The 17,199-nt window shown below is 43.1% G+C and overlaps 3 protein-coding genes across 7 annotated transcripts; 1 reads left to right on the top strand and 2 right to left on the bottom strand.

The window, feature by feature from the left end:
• Window positions 1-177: 177 nt before the first annotated feature.
• On the bottom strand, window positions 178-5,204 carry rnaseh2a (ribonuclease H2, subunit A). 4 transcript variants are annotated; one of them, XM_076991800.1, is made up of 9 exons: window positions 5,054-5,204; window positions 4,536-4,672; window positions 4,336-4,407; window positions 4,048-4,174; window positions 2,301-2,388; window positions 2,069-2,206; window positions 1,820-1,907; window positions 1,071-1,194; window positions 178-590 (listed from the first exon to the last, which is right to left on the bottom strand). In XM_076991800.1, exons 2-9 carry the CDS (start codon window positions 4,660-4,662, stop codon window positions 431-433), a joined length of 924 nt encoding a protein of 307 aa, XP_076847915.1. In that variant the 5' UTR covers window positions 4,663-4,672; window positions 5,054-5,204; the 3' UTR covers window positions 178-430. The 4 variants fall into 4 exon arrangements, with proteins under 4 accessions (XP_076847915.1, XP_076847914.1, XP_076847918.1 ...); XM_076991799.1 differs by having other exon boundaries at window positions 5,059-5,201; XM_076991803.1 differs by lacking the exon at window positions 5,054-5,204 and adding an exon at window positions 4,784-5,047.
• Window positions 5,205-5,283: 79 nt separating this feature from the next.
• Window positions 5,284-11,379, top strand: prdx2 (peroxiredoxin 2). Its single transcript, XM_076991771.1, has 6 exons — window positions 5,284-5,415; window positions 7,053-7,170; window positions 7,523-7,676; window positions 8,870-8,992; window positions 10,728-10,858; window positions 10,953-11,379. Exons 2-6 carry the CDS (start codon window positions 7,068-7,070, stop codon window positions 11,033-11,035), a joined length of 594 nt encoding a protein of 197 aa, XP_076847886.1. The 5' UTR covers window positions 5,284-5,415; window positions 7,053-7,067; the 3' UTR covers window positions 11,036-11,379.
• Window positions 11,380-12,591: 1,212 nt separating this feature from the next.
• On the bottom strand, window positions 12,592-14,331 carry junba (JunB proto-oncogene, AP-1 transcription factor subunit a). 2 transcript variants are annotated; one of them, XM_076991770.1, is made up of 2 exons: window positions 14,171-14,330; window positions 12,592-13,897 (listed from the first exon to the last, which is right to left on the bottom strand). In XM_076991770.1, the coding sequence occupies exon 2, from the start codon at window positions 13,857-13,859 to the stop codon at window positions 12,981-12,983; it is 879 nt and encodes a 292-aa protein (XP_076847885.1). In that variant the 5' UTR covers window positions 13,860-13,897; window positions 14,171-14,330; the 3' UTR covers window positions 12,592-12,980. The 2 variants fall into 2 exon arrangements, with proteins under 2 accessions (XP_076847885.1, XP_076847884.1); XM_076991769.1 differs by having other exon boundaries at window positions 12,592-14,331.
• Window positions 14,332-17,199: the final 2,868 nt, after the last annotated feature.

The raw sequence follows: 17,199 nt of genomic DNA, 5'->3' as shown, positions 1-17,199 counted from the left end.
GTATAATGAAAGCAGTTACCAAACATTTTCAGGACATTAGTTATGCACGAGAGATAAAAAAAATTCTAGCGAAGTTTCCAGACAAACAAGACATTGTTTCAGACAGATTTTGTTTTGGTCCTGAAAAAGTTTACTATACGTTCAAAATGATATTGAAGTACACAGAATTCATGCACAGACTGTAATAAATCCCCATCAATGAAAATATGTTACATTTACATTCAACGTTTATGTTAAACACACATATCCAGAGCAACTTACAGAAGAAAGCAAGTTTGTAGAATGTAAAAATACACATTTTATTTCTTGAACATTACAGAAATATGCATGAAATACATTACATTTCCCGTAGACACTGAATTTCTGAAACTATGGAACAAATTTTAAGAATTTACAGTCCAAAATGTGGTCTGTGTGTTTAAGTGTGTGCTCAGAGTGTGTTGACGTTCTGTAGTCTGCGCTCAGTAAAGAAGCGGTGTGTGTTGTGTGTGTGTGCGCCCCCTGCAGGTTTGGAATGGCTGAAATACGACAGCATGGACGTGTTTTTCTGACGAGCTGCTGCTCTCTCTCCGTCCTCCTCGTCATCATCCCTGTACACACACACACACACACACACACAATCAGATCCGAACACACATACACACCCAGACATGCACGTGCACACATACATTTTGAAATTTGTAAGCTTTTCCTGCAAAATAAAAATGCCTCCATGTGTAAAAGTTGAACTCTTTCCAGTGAATTAACATGGCTGACAGATTATACGATGATGAAACAACTTTATTGGGGCAGTGACAGGTCTGCTCAGGCTGATCCAGGGTTTGGCCTGGTCTCACCCTGCGGTGTCTTCCCTGCCCTAAACACATCTGACACACAACTGACTCACTGGATAATTAGACACCTGACAGTTGTGTTGCGCAAATAGAAACGAGTTTGTTGGAGGAGGGATCACACTAAAATGCACAAGCACTCCAGGACCCAGACTGCCAAACACTAAAGTAATGGTTTTCTTCCTCCACTTTCCCCAAGCGATGAAACACTGCCCTCTGCTGGTGAACTGGTGAACTCACCAGTGTACGGTGACGGCTTTGGTGTCCAGTAGGGTCTGCGCTGTACTCCAGCTGAAGCGCACAAACTGTGGGTAACCAAACACTGGGTCCAAGTACTTCAATAGCCAGCTCTTTGTCTTTGGGTCTACACATGCATGCAACCACACCCACATACACACACAAACACACACAAATCTTTCCTCAAGATAAACATTACATTAGATTCCACTGAACAACAATATGTACATGAAGAGTTGATTTTTCAGACATGTATTAGTCACAGTGAACAGTTTGGGGGGGGCTCTAAAGGGAAACTGAGACAAGGGCAGGAAGTTTGGTGAGTAGACGTGATGTATTCTGCTTATGTAATGTGTTTACAGTGAGGAACTGAAAAGGAAGAGTGTGCGTGCGCCCTGACCACTGAGACATTATCAGCAAGTGTGTGTGTGTGTGTGTGTGTGTGTGTTGACCACTGAGCAATTATCAGGAAGTGTGTTTGTGCTGACCACTGGGATAGCCTGAACTATAATCAGGAAGAGAGAGAGTGTGTGTGTGTGTGTGTGTGCGCGCTAACCATTGGGATAGCCTGAACCACAATCAGGAAGAATATGTGTGTGTGTGTGTGTGTGTGTGTGTGTGTGTGTGCATGTGTGTGCTGACCATTCAGATAGCCTGAACCATAATCAGGAAGAGTGTGTGTGCTGACCACTGGGATAGCCTGAACTATAATCAGGAAGAGTGAGTGTTTGTGTGTGTGTGTGTGGGCTAACCATTGGGATAGCCTGAACCATAATCGGTGTCCACTTCCCCCAAGTCTTCTGCAAACATCCAGTCTTTCACCGCATGGTCCCTGGCCACCTGAGAGGACAACACCAGTGGCCATTAATAAACAAACACACACACAAGGACAAAACCACGTTGCTGTAATGAAATGCAGATTCATTAGCAAGTCAGTGTATACCGAGAACACATGAGTGACGGTGTGCGCGGTAGTCAAACACAGCAGACCAACGGCAGACCTTGGCACAGATGCTGGCCGCGCTGACGACGGGGAACAGGGAGTCGGCTTTGGGCCGCACGGTCACCTTCACCCCGGGGAAACGCTGGGACAGCTTCTCCTCATACTTCTCCGCCGGCCCCACCGTGTCCACAAACACCTGCGGACGCACACACGCAGCAGGAAGATGCGGCATGTGACCTATCGCGTCGAGCACTGCGCAAGTGGCCATCGCGCCCGATAATATTTCTCACCTCTTTGAGTTGCACACCACTGTCAAGGGCGTACTGCACCAGGCCGATGGCAGCATCGTGAGACAGCGCGTTTAGATTATACTTCGCCCTGTGAAGGGACAGGGATGACAAAACTGCATGAAAAATACATGTACTATAATGATTATATATATATATATATATATATATATATATATATATATATATATATATATATATATATATATATTAGGGATGCAAATGATTAATCGACTTTCGATTAATTGTCGATTAAGACGTTACTCGATCAAAATGTATTAATCACGATTAATCATTAGAGAGCGCTCCTGTATTAACTTGAACAGAGCGTAAGAACGAGAGGTGAACACGTGTCGCGAAAGACCAGAGTGGAAAACAAAATGAAGCGGGCGAAAAGACGTGCGGTGTGGGACCATTTTGAAGCGGGTTCGGGAAACGAGGCAGAAACTGCGTAATCCAGAAAATCCCAAGGAGGGAAACTTTATTTTCCACGCAACTCAAACAATAGCACTGTTCTCTTCCCCTCCCCTGGCGCGCGCAGGCGCCGCTCTCCCAGTGTCACTTAAAGGGCCAAGTGCCTGTCTGTTAGGGAACTCGCTGCGAGGAGTAGTAGTCGCTACAATTTCAACATTGTTAATTTAGGCAAAGAAGTCAAATGTTCTCTGTGTAATGCGGTATTGAAGTACAACAGTTCCACTAGCTCACTCAATTATCATTTGAACACCATGCATGCAGCTGTCCTGCATATCACCAGTGCACCTGGTCAACCTAAAATCACAGCTACACTGGGAAAGCGAGCGTTTTCGAAAAGTTACATTACTGTGACGTGCCACTACGCTGACGAGAACTGGCAGCTAAAATCTGCAGTGCTGATTACGACGAACACGTCGGATAGACACACCGCTGACAGTTTAACTGACAAGCTCAATGATGTTGTGGAAACTTGGGCACTCTCCGGTCGCGTTACAGCATGTGTTCACTACAAAGCTAGAAACATTGTCCAAACATGGGCTCAATAATATTCTGTTTGGCTCTCTATTTAATTTCTTCTTTTTTTTAAACATTTTTTTAAATGTCTAATGTTTCAAATTGAACTGAGCCAGTCCTTAATTTATTCCTTTTTTAAAATGAATTATTTTGTTATACCATAAAAATTTCCTCATGCATAATTACTTGAGCAATATATAATATAATACAATATAATTATCATAATATAATATATACTTTTTGAACAAAGTGTTTTAACTACACTGCTCAAAAAAATAAAGGGAACACTTAAACAACACAATGTAACTCCAAGTCATCCACACTTCGTGTTCAGATAGGAAGCAACACTGATTGTGAATCAATTTCAACTGCTCTTGTGCAAATGGAACAGACAACAGGTAGAAATGAGAGATTTTCAACTGATTTCAAAGATTTTTATTAATTGAAATCTAGGATGTGTTATTTTAGTGTTCCCTTTTTTTTTTGAGCAGTATATTTAGCTGATATTTTTAAAAGCCCTATCGAAACACTGAAATTCAGGTGAAAAACGCCGCTTATCAATTAATCGAAAGTCGATCGATAAGATCAGTCAACTAACGATTAATGAATTAATCGATAATTTGCATCCCTAATATATATATATATATATATATATATATATATATATATACATATATACATATATATATATATATATATATATATATATATATATATATATATATATATATATATACACACACACACATATATACACACACACCTCTGTAACATGCTGGTGGAGATGGTGTTTGGTGAGATTATCTGAAGCGCCCAGCCCACAAAGCTCTTGGCCTCATCCAGCTTCAGAAACAGATTCTCCCTCTCAGCCTCTGTGAGAGTCTTTGAGTCTAAACACAGAACCAGCAGAACACTACAATACTGCATCACGGTTACACATACAATCATTTACACTAAATAGAAGTATTGTCAGGCAAAAGTGTTGCCTTAGTTTTGTTGTAGTTACATAAACTACAGAACAAAAACTGGTTATTTAAATTGTCCAGCTGACCTGCCACGTTTAGGTTCTTCAGATCCTCCTTCCTGGACACGGGACAAAAACATATCCCATACACCATTGGCCCTGAAGGACGAAGAACACGGAGAAATCAGCGAAACCATCAACAGCCACAGCTGAAAGGACCGGTTACAGACCGTAACGCACCCAGCTAACGTCTCGAGGTGACCGTTACATAGCTGAAGTGTACGCACCCAGCACGGGACCCCTGCCAGCCTCATCGATGCCCAGACAGCAGTCTTGGGTCCTACAGGCGTCCGGTATAGGGGAGGTCAAGCGACAACTGACGGAATTATCTGCTTCAAATTGACTTAAGTCCATAGCTTGCAAGCTGGGGGAAAGGAAAGGCTGTTTTATGACATGACAGATGCAGTGACATACATATTCGTGGTTATTTATTAAACAACATAAAGCTAGTCAAGTCTTTGAAAGTGGATTTCACCTACTTTTATTAAAAGCGCCAAGACACCAGAGTAACTAGAGTACTAGCGTTACACTGACTTTAGCTCGCCTGGTAGTTTCTATCTCAGTAAGCCAAACGCGTAAGATTCATTGCAACAACGCGAGCACCATTCTTAACGAACATGAAATTGATTTGTACTAGTTAATTCCAATTGTCGTTGCGCTGCAAACTCTTTAGTGCAAAAATATATATATATGCAGCTTTCACTTAAAGTATGTATAGCAGATACAGTAAACAAACGTGGCGAACCTGACCAGTTTGAGAACAGCAGACGTTTCCACCGGATGCTACAAATCTCGGGTTGGCGCGAATTTGTCACGTGACGTGTTTTTTTTTCTTTTATAATTTCATACATAAATCGCTTCTTGTATTGAATTAAACAATTGGGTCTATTTGTTGCTGTTTTTCTTTTTCTCTCTCTGGTAGGATATTTTATTTAATATGTAAATATCTATTTCTTCTTAATATAACCCCGCCCCCTCCTCTCTGGTCCCGCCCCCTCCTCGTCTCCGCGTGTCACGGGGACGCGCGGCACTTTTTCTCCGCTGTGTCGAGAGTGACGGTGAGCTCCTTCTGTTTAAAGTCGCTTTCAGTTGTGCAGAACTCTAAATGTAAGTATTCCCGACACCTGCTTAAACTATATTTTGCGTTAAACCCGCACAAACCCCCGAAGATTAAATATATCACTTTGCATTTGCGAAGGTTTGGCGTTTAAATTCGGCCGTGTCTCACAAATTAATTGAATCATTGAGTTTCCACTGTAGCTGGCTGCTTCTGTCTGACTCGCTGTAATATTATATCCTTACACGCTATGTCAGTTATTTATGTCAGTTTGCCTTTATTTCAGATAAAAAACACTGGTTACGTTTTACATCTAGCTACTTTTTGCTGTGTTGTTAACGGGCTAACGGCTCTTTGTGTACTTGACTGTTGAGTAGATTTGCTAGCTACGTGGGATGCTAATACAACGTCCAGCGACCAAACCCAATAGTTTGGTTAGCTGCACAATAAATATTTAAATAGCAGTCGTCGGTTTTAATTAGTTATTCTATATTTTCATCGCTTTGTTCACGTCAGGTAGCATTTATTCTTGTATCCCGTCTTTTCGGCCACTAAGTAAGCCCGACGGGTCTCCAGTCCTGCAGGTAGCTAACTGGCTAGCTAGGTACATCTGCGCACTGTAAGTGACTCGCCGACGTCTCGCGGCCTTCACGTCACGCCTGTTCAGCCGTTTATCTCTCGAGCGCGTGAGCGCGTGGCTAACGTCCGTTGGCCGGCCGGCTATCACCTTACTGCACCATCAGCGTGATGGACACCAGAGATTCTGCTTTGTCATTGTGCCAGCTGGTGTCGGATGTGTACGACCACTAGGGGTGGTGTGTGTGTGTGTGTGTGTGTGTGTGTGTGTGTGTGTGTGTGTGTGTGTGTGTGTGTGTGTGTGGGGTGGGGGGTGTGTATGTTAGTTTTCAACGATGGACTCGTACTTGCCTTGATAAAAAATAAGTTTCTACAACACGAGTGTCCCTGTTTCTTGATTTTGAAAACTTTTAAAAAGGGAATTATCTATTTGGATACGCAAAAACAATGTCCATTAACAATGTCTGTGTTGCTCGAATGCCTTCAGTGCCTTCTTATGAGATTATTGTTTCTCGAAGCCCCAGCAGGAGAGCATGTGACTTGCATGTGTGGTCCTGTCATTTGCATAAATATAGCTAGGATATTAGCTGGTTGACCTTTATCTTTCTAATATGAATAATGTCTAATATGAACAAAGATTTTTGATTTGACAGCCGGCCAGTGGACAGTAATAAAGGTCACAGTTTGGTATTTTTAGAAAGAGACATAATGGTACTATAAACAGAGGTCATTGTGTAATGGGAGATCTCCATGCAGAAACCAAATAATGGTATGGCTTTTCTGTGTTATAATGCATTTGATTAAGATAAATAGCTCATAATTTCATAAATGAGATGTCTTGGAGCACAGAAGACATTTAAAGTGTCCCCTGCACCAGTGGTCTGGCTCAGCAGGTCTGGAGTTGGTCTGCCCTACTTTAGTACACAGGTGCAGGGTCCACCTTAAATGGCTTGTGCTTTTGTCACAGTCTAGAGCACCGCTGAGCAAACCACACCACTGAATATCTGGTACCATTGTGATGGGTTTGGAGGGGCCCTCAGGACTGGACTGGAAACATGCAATTGAGACCATTTTAAACTAAGTTTCATGTGACTTCTCCTGTCGTCAAAAGCAACCAGCTCCCACGATGTCTTCCGGAAACGCCAAGATCGGACATCCCGCCCCTCACTTCAAGGCTACGGCGGTGGTGAACGGCCAGTTTAAGGATGTTGTTCTTTCTGACTACAGAGGTACAGTGAAGTCAAATGGAGCTTAAGCTACAGTAGCGTAACCGTGCTTAAAACAAACCCCGGACAACAGCCCTTTAGGTGGTGTGTCTGGATGTCATGTCTAATGCAATTACACATGCAGCTCATGTTGTAGAGCAAGGTACCGTCAGCAATGCTGAGTTTGATTCCCAGGATGCATACTGCTGCTTTGAATAGGATCCTCTGCTGAACGCTGAAAATGTAAAGCATGCTGTACATGTCTATGCATCAGTGCATTGCTCTTTTTGTGCTGCAGGGCAAATCAGGGGGCTGAAATTTGCTTTAAGCTTTTAGGAACCTTTCTCTCTCTGTTTCCTCATGTTTGTGTCTGCAGGGAAGTACTTGGTCATGTTCTTCTACCCCCTGGACTTCACCTTCGTCTGCCCCACCGAGATCGTCGCCTTCAGCGAGCGTGCTGCAGAGTTCCGCAAGATCGGCTGTGAGGTCATCGGCGTGTCCACCGACTCTCACTTCAGCCACTTGGCCTGGTGAGGACGTGACGCTCACCTTCAGAGGGCCTCCAACCGTGAAGCTGAGGTTGAGACGTGCCTGGAAACACCTCAAGGCTCACGTTCTTGGATTAGATGGGAAGATTTAAAAAAATTTTTTTTGAAGTAATTTAGCACGCTACAAAGATGGCAGTAATACTGGTCATTCTGATGTGGCCAGTGGAGAAAAATAAGTTGAATTTCTTATTTTGTTTATTTAGAAATGGATAATTGAGATCAGTTTGAGAAAGATGTTGGGAAATATACACAATGAAAGGATTGTTAGTGCAGATAGTAAAGACTTTATTAGCTGTGTTGAATTACCAGAGCTCAGATAACGGTCTTTGTCAAGGACTGCCTGTAATCTAGAGCATATAATCCAATACCAGCGTGCCCAGGATGTGCCTGCCTGCAATGTTTTGGTAGTTTGGAATGATTCCAAAATGGGTCACTTTCAGTTAACAGAGATGGATTGTAAGTGCCAATGGTGAAGTCTTTAGATGGTGAGTGCTGTCCGTATCCAATCCCTAACACTAATGACCATTATGCCAGTGTGTACGTGCGTGAACGTGCGTGCTCCCTGCAGGGTTTCTAAATTACCGCCAGCTTCTGCTTTATCAAAGTTTGCTACTCTTAACCTGCTTTTCTCTGATAAGACTGACAAGAGTGGGAGGGGTGGAGAGAGAAGCAACAGTACAGGACAAAGAGTAACTGCCGCTTGAACTAGAAGTTTCTGCAGCCTGTTAAAATCAAACAGACCCATAATCCAAAATTAAGCTGTTTTGGTTCTCTGCAGAAAAAGTATGTTTCTTCACTTACAGCACCTGTGCTAGAAATACTTTGAATGATTTGCAATCAGTGTGGCATGTCAATAAACAAATCCTAACAGTATTACTTTATAGAACTGTCAAAGAGAAGTCTTTAGATTATTAAGTGCGTATGCTGAAAATTTAGTGGAAATATCTTTAAATCTTGGGTGAAAACTCAAAACACAGGCTGGCATTACACAGTGGTTGGTTTTGTCTTGGAAGAACCCAGGCTGGTTTTGTTAACGCTTTCAGAGGGACGGAGTACTATAGTGTTGTGCTCCGACAGCATGTTGTCATGTTGACACCCCCACATTCTCATTATCCCTGTCTGCTTTACCATTATGACAGTGTGTCATCAGTGTGACATCATCTCTCTCCTGATAGGATCAACACCCCAAGGAAACAAGGTGGTCTGGGCCCCATGAACATTCCACTGCTGGCTGACCTGACACAGTCCATATCCCGCGACTATGGTGTGCTGAAGGAGGACGAGGGCATCGCCTTCAGGTGTGTTGGTGATGTCACATTGCTGATGAATATATACTTCTTAGAAAAAAAGCAACAATTACATTTAATGGTCCTAACAAATGATTGGTCAGAAAATGAAAAGGAACTTTGAATAAGGCACTCCAAATGTTTTGATATAAAATTCAAATTAACAAATTGCTGGATGTGCAACTTTTTCAGTTATTTACTGTTTAGACCAGTAAAAGCTTAAAGAGGCAAAAGGCATTTTTCAAATAACATTTTTCTGCGACTAAATCAATATTCATGTTCTTTGCACTTTGTACTGACACCTCGGTTTAGGTATAGTAGTGTGTCTCTGCTGCCCCCTAGTGTTGTGGAGAGGTATACACATTGTGTATTTTCTCAAGCACAATGGCTATCTATACCTGACACATGAACAATATAACATTGCTGACCATTAATGAACACAATATCTTTCGATGTAATGTTGGATGTTTTTTTTTCCAACAAACCAACACTACAGATGGACATGTTTTGGTAGCTAGCCAGTGAGAAATGTCTACAGTATCAGTTTGGCAAATTCTTTTCTCTTCTAGATCAGGGTTAAACCACAACTGATCTGGAATGTAAAATAGGATAGTATCTAACAGGACCTTCACTTTGTAAACAGCTTGCTAGATTTCGTAGATACCGAAACGTAATCCTAAGTACAACTGGAATGTGTTCTAGTGCCAAAATATGCTGATGCATGTTGCCTCTTTTGTTCATATATTTACATAATTGAAAGAAAACATTACATTTTGGTTATACGTAAATAATGTACCAGACACATCAAAGTAATTTTAGTTAAACATCAAACACATAAATAAGCGCATGGGTTTCGTGTTCTTTGAGAGTCCACCATGGTGTCTGCTTGCATTGAGTGTCAACATTGAATTACAAACTCCTGACTCTTTAGCCAATCAGCACGCAGATCCTCTATGGCGGTTCACCTCGCTCGTAGTCATGTGATCTGATCACCGGAGGAGCATTCAAAGCCTATTTGGGACGTCACCTCAAAGGGAGGGTGTGTTGTATAAGAAATTGAACAAGAGTAACTATTCACTTTTAGATGCAGTGTTTGAGCTGTTTTGGTTGTAAACATCGCTTGGTGTTCCTTTTAAATATTGTGTAGTTTGTGGTTTGGCCCAGGAGTGTAGTATTACAGTATCATACAGGCATTGTGAATGCTGGACTTGTTCATACCAGTGTAACATAATCGCATGTTGTGTTTGCACTTCAGCCTGTTAAATGGGCCCTTATCACTGATCAGTTGATTACTGGAGGTTGTTTAGTAGTACACTGGCATGGCTGTGTTTTAATACACAATTAAAAATACACAAGACATTTCACAGAATAATGAATGACCAATTGGTTTCCTTTTTTAGATATTATATTTTTAAATTCACAATGTACATTTCCAAATTGCAAACACAAATAAACACAAAATAGAAATAAAATGTTTTTTCAGCCATATCTTTTATATGCTGCATCTGTATCGTTGATTACCACAGACATTTTTGCTGACATATTTTACACACACACACACACACACACACACACACCAAAAAACAAGATCATGGAAGACAGATTGACAGGTACCCTCGGGACCCTTGGGCTTCTACTTCTAACTGTAGAGTCTACGTTAGAGAGGATAGCCAGTGAGTGGTGGAAGTGTCCAGAAGGTCTGACCTGTGCGTTGTGCACAGCCCTCATGCCCCTGTTCTCCACTCAGAGGGCTGTTCGTCATCGATGATAAAGGCATTCTGAGGCAGATCACCGTCAACGACCTGCCCGTGGGCCGCTCTGTGGACGAGACCCTGCGCCTGGTCCAGGCTTTCCAGCACACCGACAAGCACGGGGAAGGTAAGTGGGCCGCGTGAGACCGCACAACGAAGCGTGCCTTTCGGGAACGGGTTCAGGACGCTGTGTGCTTCTCTCTCTCTCTCTCTCCTCCAAGTCTGCCCTGCTGGATGGAAGCCAGGAAGTGACACCATCATCCCGGATGTTGAGAAGAGTAAGGAGTTTTTCTCCAAGCAGTAAGGCGTTCACCGCACGTGCCCCGTGACCTCCGAGCCAGGAGTGAAGCACTTCCAGGTGGTCAACGAGCTTGTTAGACCGTCTTGGCCCTTTTTGTTCTCTTGTGAGTTGAGCCTTTGGCAGAGATTTCTAATGCTAGATTTCCATCTTTAGTTCAATTGACCATAGTATTTGATACGCTGGTAGTCCCATGCACTGACATTTCTGTAGTCCATTTCATCTTTTCTGTTGAAAACATGCATGTATTTTATACCTGTTCACCATTGAAGTTTAACAGTTGATGGTGTTAAAACCTTTGGACTTTGTGAAATAAAGATGGTGTTGATTTAAAAAGCACTGCTCACTTATTTTCTCATTGATGGGTTGGGTTCTTGACCTCTTCAATTCTTGTGTAGTGAATTGCGGATTTCTTTTTTTTTTTAATAAACGAACGTGCACACTGTCCACGAGGTGGCAGCATTTCACAAGGCTCTTGGGAGTTGTGTGTAAATGCGCGTTTTCAGGCAGCTATTATTAAAATTTGGTTCCTCATTGGAGTTCTGCTTAACAGTCTTGTTAAATTGTGTCTAGTGATCATGTAATGTAACGCAGATGGACGTAGAATCTGTTATGTGTTTTGAGAACTCTCGTTTAAACAGGTTTTGTGGTGGTGGTGTTGCCGTACTCATGGTGGGCTTCTCATACACCAGTTCCTGACCAGTGAAGTGCGGTCATAGTTCTGTTTCTGGCTTCAACGACTGAACCAGTTACTAATGCTATAACTAATGACTTCATTATGCCTACATGAGACCCAAATGGATACCTTTGGCATAAAGCGTTTGAGAAAATTACAATAATTACAATTGTCTTAACTAATTAATCAAAATATTTAAACATGTGCTTTGTTATTGACACGACATCATCGTATCATAGTATCAAGTATCATAATTATTTAATGAGACCAAGTGTCGAACTGAAAAAGACGGACATAAAACAACTAAATTATGTGAGTAAGAGAGCGTGGGTGAGTTTAACGTCCTCAAAAGGCATCGAGAGATTTTTTCGGCGGAACCTAATTAAATGTTTTTCTCATCTCTTTGATCTTATTTGTGCTTATGGTAGCTTTAATTTTATGCAAACGACACGGAAAATCTCCGCGCTCTTATTTTTATCTCTAGTTTTCTTTTCGCTGAAACTGTTTTGGGAACTTAGAAGTTCGCTGTGAGCGGGGAAATTCCCGAGTTTCTAAAATTTCACCCATTCACACGCACCTCATTCATGCGAACGTCAGACTTACAGCGCAAGAAAAAACCTCCTTGGTACGTCCTAAATCCGGCCGCGTGGGCGGGGGTTCCCGGCATCTCGCCCTCAATGACGTACGTGCTCAAAACTGCCCATATTTGGGCTCTACGTCAATAGGAAGCAAACGCTACGCGTGCACGTCCTGTACGTAAAAACTACCTACGAAAGTGACAAGCAGGTGAAGAGATCAAGTTAAATACAGTGACTTTACCTGTCTGAACGGAATATTCACTTTAGGCTAGATCCGGTTTATCAACATTGAGAACGCAAACACATCATACATTTTAAGGCCTTTACTTAAATACAAAAAAACAAAGGAACAGTAACACTTGTCCGGGTCAACCAGACGTAAATAATGACAATAACTTATTGGAATGTATTCATAGGATATAACTCGCACTTAAAAGTTTTTTTTTTTACATAAGTGCTCTTAGAGTCCTTTAGAGTTGCTTTCGTGAGCATTTCATTTGGAAGTACCATATGAACAAAGATTTAGAAAGGAAATGCTTCAGAAAACAAAGACAGTAACAGTAGTTTTCTACAAGAAAACACCAAATGCACAACCTCTCATAGTCTACTCAGTGCTGCAATGCGTTTAGCATCAGAATGTATTCTCATTCAGTGTTTCCCCTTTAAGCCAGTGTCTCGAGTTCGTGTTTTTGTCCGTTTAATAAGATTCAACCTTCGGTGTCAACACCAGCTGGCATCCCCGGCTGACGTGTGTCATGACTTTTTGCTTGAGTTGGGCAACTTGCTCTCTCAGAAGCGAAGCGGTGTTAGACAGTCCGGCGTTATCTGACTTGAGGATTTTCACTTTGTCTTCCAGACGCGAGATTCGCTCAAGCTTTCGCCGCCGGCACTTGGTCGCCGCCAGCCGGTTGCGCAGTCGCTTGCGCTCCGCCTTGATGCGCTCCTGGTCCTCCAGGTCGATAGGGGACATTGGCGGGGAGCCGTCGCTGCTTTGCAGGTCCGGGACGGTCTGCGGCTCCTCCTTCATCGCAGCAAGTCGCTGCGGATGCAGCCCGGCTCCGGGCAGCGAGTGCTGGAAGTGATGAGAGGGAAGCGTGGTGCTCTGGTGGTGCTGGTACTGGTGGTGGTGAGGCAGGTAGCTGATTGTGGCGGTCGGGTAATTAGCCGCAGGCGGGAGGGTAGTGTTGGGGTTACAGCTGTTAAGTGTGGTGTAGACGGGGGACTCTGGCTGCAGGCTGGACCCGTAGACCGATGGTGCCACCGAGCAAGACGACACGCCACCGGCTCCTATGGACACGTTCGGAGGGGGCATCTGGTTCATCTTGTGTAGCTCGTCAAGCGCTTTCACGAAACCGTCAGCGAAACCTTCCTGCTCTTCGGTAATCGCTCGACTGTAGAGGTACTGGCCCGGGGTGGGTGTAGTGATCACGCCGTTACCGCTGTGAACGATGAGTCTCTCAAGCTCCGGAGAGGCGAGTTTCAGCGAGCTGAGGTCTCCGCTGGCGCCCGAGTAGAAGTCGCTTTCAGAGCGAAGAGACTTGAGGTTCCGATAAGGTTCGGCGAAGCCAACGCTCATATTCTGCTTTAGAAGCTTGTAGTCGTGCAGGGCAGCGTCTGAATTGCCATAAGCAGAAAGAAACGAGTCGTCATGATAAAACGGTTGCTCCATTTTTGTTGACATATGAATTGATACAGTAGCCTATTTGAGCTAAAAAAATAAGTTATTGCGCACAACGCTTGCCTCTCGGCTGAATAGTCTTCAGTACTAATACTGTCTATGCTAGAGTCCAAACATCTTGTGTGTTCCGTAATGTTAACGGAAGCCCAGAGAAGTGAATGAGAAATAAACTTCCAAAATAGTTGAACAACTTTTTTGTTTTACTGTACCAAATCGACAGATGCCTTTTCCTTGCCAGACGTTTGAAAGAAGTGTCCAGTATTTCACGAAACTCTGTTCCTTCCAAAACCGCTATTCATAAGCACTGTCCGTATCAGTAGAAGCGACACTGTATCGCCAGTAGATCAGCAGAGTCAATTATCTGAACCGTGCGCGCCTCGAATCGTGTTTTATATTCGCTATTGGCCTGCAGGACGCGGAGACGCGCCGCGCACCGACGCGTGATTGGCTAAACGCGTCCACGCCCCCCAGACGGAGCGATGACGTTGTTGCCAGGAACCGTGAAAACTAAAAACATGTTTCCATGCGCAGGACGCAACACGGCCGCCTCAGTTAAACAGGCACTTTTACCAAAGTTTCCCATGGGTAGGGACAAAACAACAACACGGCTTGGTGAAAATATACAATAAATACGATGTGGGTTAGGTAAAAAAAGGGAAAAAAAGATTACGGGGTTCAGCCCCGTGCGACCCAATGAAACAACACAGTTAAATATAACCTACGCGCGGCTACACCAACAACTCGGTTAGATCAACCAGTGTCCGGTTTATCCATTAGATGTTTTTAATTAAAGAGTTAGTACTAAGATGATATCATTACAGTCGCCATCGCGGTCACTGGTTATAGATGAATAATGGGTTTCATTTTTTTTCGATAGACATCAGTCACTGGTCTGTTGGGAAAACCCGACAAACGTGGCTCATTTCGGCCACCTTCCATGATGCGTACTCCATGTGCGCGAGGGAGAGCACGAGCGCGTCTGTGGTTGTGGCGGACGAGGGCTGCATGTGTGGTGTGGGCGTCAAGAAACACGCATTAGGTACATCTGTGGAAGTGTATCGGGCATTGTTCAGCGTGAACGTATTCGAGTAGATCACTGAATATGCTAGTTCTTCTGTGTCTTTATGGTTATTTAACTAGTCATAAATTATAACATAAAAAACCCCAGAAACAAACAGCACGTGGGAGTCGGCGGAGAGAGCTCACGAGGCCCTGACCGATCACCGATTTTGAGGAGAGAAAGACATCACTGTCTATTGAATATGTTAATATGAGCTGAATCACTAAACACCGGGCGCAGCGCCACGACACACGCCCACGTTGCGCCATTCAGGTATAACGAAGCAACCTCTCACCTATTTCCTCAGGTGCCTGCTACCATCAGGAAATAAATCACGCAATATATATATATATATATATATATATATATATATATATATATATATATATATATATATATATATATATATATATGTGTGTGTGTGTGTGTGTGTGTGTAAGTGTGTGTGAGTGAGTGTATTGGACATATAGCGGATGCATTTTATTGACACCGCATATATATATATATATATATATATATATATATATATATATATATATATATATATATATATATATATATATATATAGAGAGAGAGAGAGAGAGAGAGAGAGAGAGAGAGAGAGAGAGAGAGAGAAAGCACAGAGCACAGAGCACAGAGTACCCTAAAGTTAGCATAAGGCGTTTAGCTATCACCACAGAAAGGACGAGGCACATTGTAACTCTGCATACGCAATATCTTTCTGGCTTCGTCTCCTGACTAATCGGATGGGGTGATGGTATTACCATGACATATGTTGACCACAGCAGGGGTGCGCCTTCAGGGAAGGGTGGGGCTACGGTCACCTCCTGCAACACCCACTCTAACTCCTACGCTCTTATCACATCTGACCTAAACCTAAAACTCAACACTGTCAACATTCTGTTAAGGTCTAGTTAAATCTAACACTTCATATAACCTTCCAAACAACACAGTAGCACTACATATCGCAATCTTACCAACATGAAATACAATTCCACATTACTAGTATTCCATATTGAGCTAATACGTATGCCCGTTTGTGTCTGTACCCTGCCACTGGCCTGCACCCACGCTCCACCCTAAGCGTCCTGATCCAGCCGGGACTCTGGGAGGCGGATCGCAGGCGTGCCCGACCCACGACGGCTGCACAGTCTCACCCAGGCAGTTCACGCTCTCTCACAAAGTGCATAAAGCCATCAAACTAAGGAAGATGAAACAAGGGAATCAAATGCTAAACATGTCCATCTAAGAGGAGACCTCCCTCACTGTGTTTGATATAGTGCCAATATCCATGTCTGTACCGTTTTGTTTAGTCTATTTCAGTGATGAGTCATGTTGCCGGTCTTCTTCTCTTTCTTTTTTTTTTCTCTTTTGAATATTGTTGCTGTGCCATAAACCCTGTGACACTTCATGAATGACAGAGTCATAGTGAAAGTAGAAAAAACAAATGAGAGACAACCAGTGCAGCCGTAAGTGTGTGGCGGTGGCCTTAGAGAAAACACTGGCTTCCGTAACACTTCTTTGATATCTCACAATCAAAATAGCTTCACAGGAAACGGACTTCCTCTGATCGTTGAGTCGACTCGGAGACTATAAATAGTTCGGTAATTTGCAGCTAAATGACCAAACCTTCATCTGAATGGCCACTTAATCTGCCATTTTAGATTAAAGTGATTTAATCTAAATTTAGATTAAAGTGTGACCGTGTTTGGCGTTTTCTCACCGATTTGCGGTCTGAAGACCGAATTTCTTTCTCCTTCCCAGTGACAACAAGGGACCTAGATAAGCTCGGAGTGTTCCTCGAGGACAGGTGACCTTTGGCCGTCAGTCGGACTCTGAACCCACACTCCTATAGTGCACTTTGTACCAGTGTCTGTGAGCTGGAGCACCGTGAGAACTCTTAGTACTCTGAACAGAAACCGAATGGATATAAATTGAAAAAAAAAGCATTATATTGCATAGATATTGTGTAAGCAGTATGGGTAATAAAATGAAGAACTTGATTGGCTGTTGGTAAAGTTTGCTCCTCCGTCTAGGAAGTTGTACAGGGCTGTCAGCTTGGACCACGCTATTAGAGTCATGACCTGAACAGCTCCGACAGAAGAAACATATCTGAACGAGGATCAGCAGTCTGCCGCGAGCCAAACGGTCAGCAGAGCTGAAAGATCAAAAGGTCA

This window comes from Brachyhypopomus gauderio, unplaced genomic scaffold (assembly GCF_052324685.1).
Source record: "Brachyhypopomus gauderio isolate BG-103 unplaced genomic scaffold, BGAUD_0.2 sc86, whole genome shotgun sequence".
Lineage (NCBI taxonomy): Eukaryota > Metazoa > Chordata > Actinopteri > Gymnotiformes > Hypopomidae > Brachyhypopomus > Brachyhypopomus gauderio.
This window is presented reverse-complemented; position numbering and strand designations above follow the sequence as displayed.

What these genes read in the sequence shown, in the direction of transcription:
- prdx2 (XM_076991771.1), top strand. Translation starts at nt 7,068, where the DNA reads ATGTCTTCCGGAAACGCCAAGATCGGACATCCCGCCCCTCACTTCAAG. An exon ending in TGTTCTTTCTGACTACAGAG is followed by an intron (nt 7,171 to 7,522) that starts GTACAGTGAAGT and finishes TTGTGTCTGCAG; the next exon opens with GGAAGTACTTGGTCATGTTC. An exon ending in CACCGACAAGCACGGGGAAG is followed by an intron (nt 10,859 to 10,952) that starts GTAAGTGGGCCG and finishes CTCTCCTCCAAG; the next exon opens with TCTGCCCTGCTGGATGGAAG.
- rnaseh2a (XM_076991799.1), bottom strand. Translation starts at nt 5,159, where the DNA reads ATGTATGAAATTATAAAAGAAAAAAAAACACGTCACGTGACAAATTCG. An exon ending in TGGCAGGGGTCCCGTGCTGG is followed by an intron (nt 4,408 to 4,535) that starts GTGCGTACACTT and finishes TTCGTCCTTCAG; the next exon opens with GGCCAATGGTGTATGGGATA. An exon ending in TCCACCAGCATGTTACAGAG is followed by an intron (nt 2,389 to 4,047) that starts GTGTGTGTGTAT and finishes GTCCCTTCACAG; the next exon opens with GGCGAAGTATAATCTAAACG.
- junba (XM_076991769.1), bottom strand. Translation starts at nt 13,964, where the DNA reads ATGTCAACAAAAATGGAGCAACCGTTTTATCATGACGACTCGTTTCTT.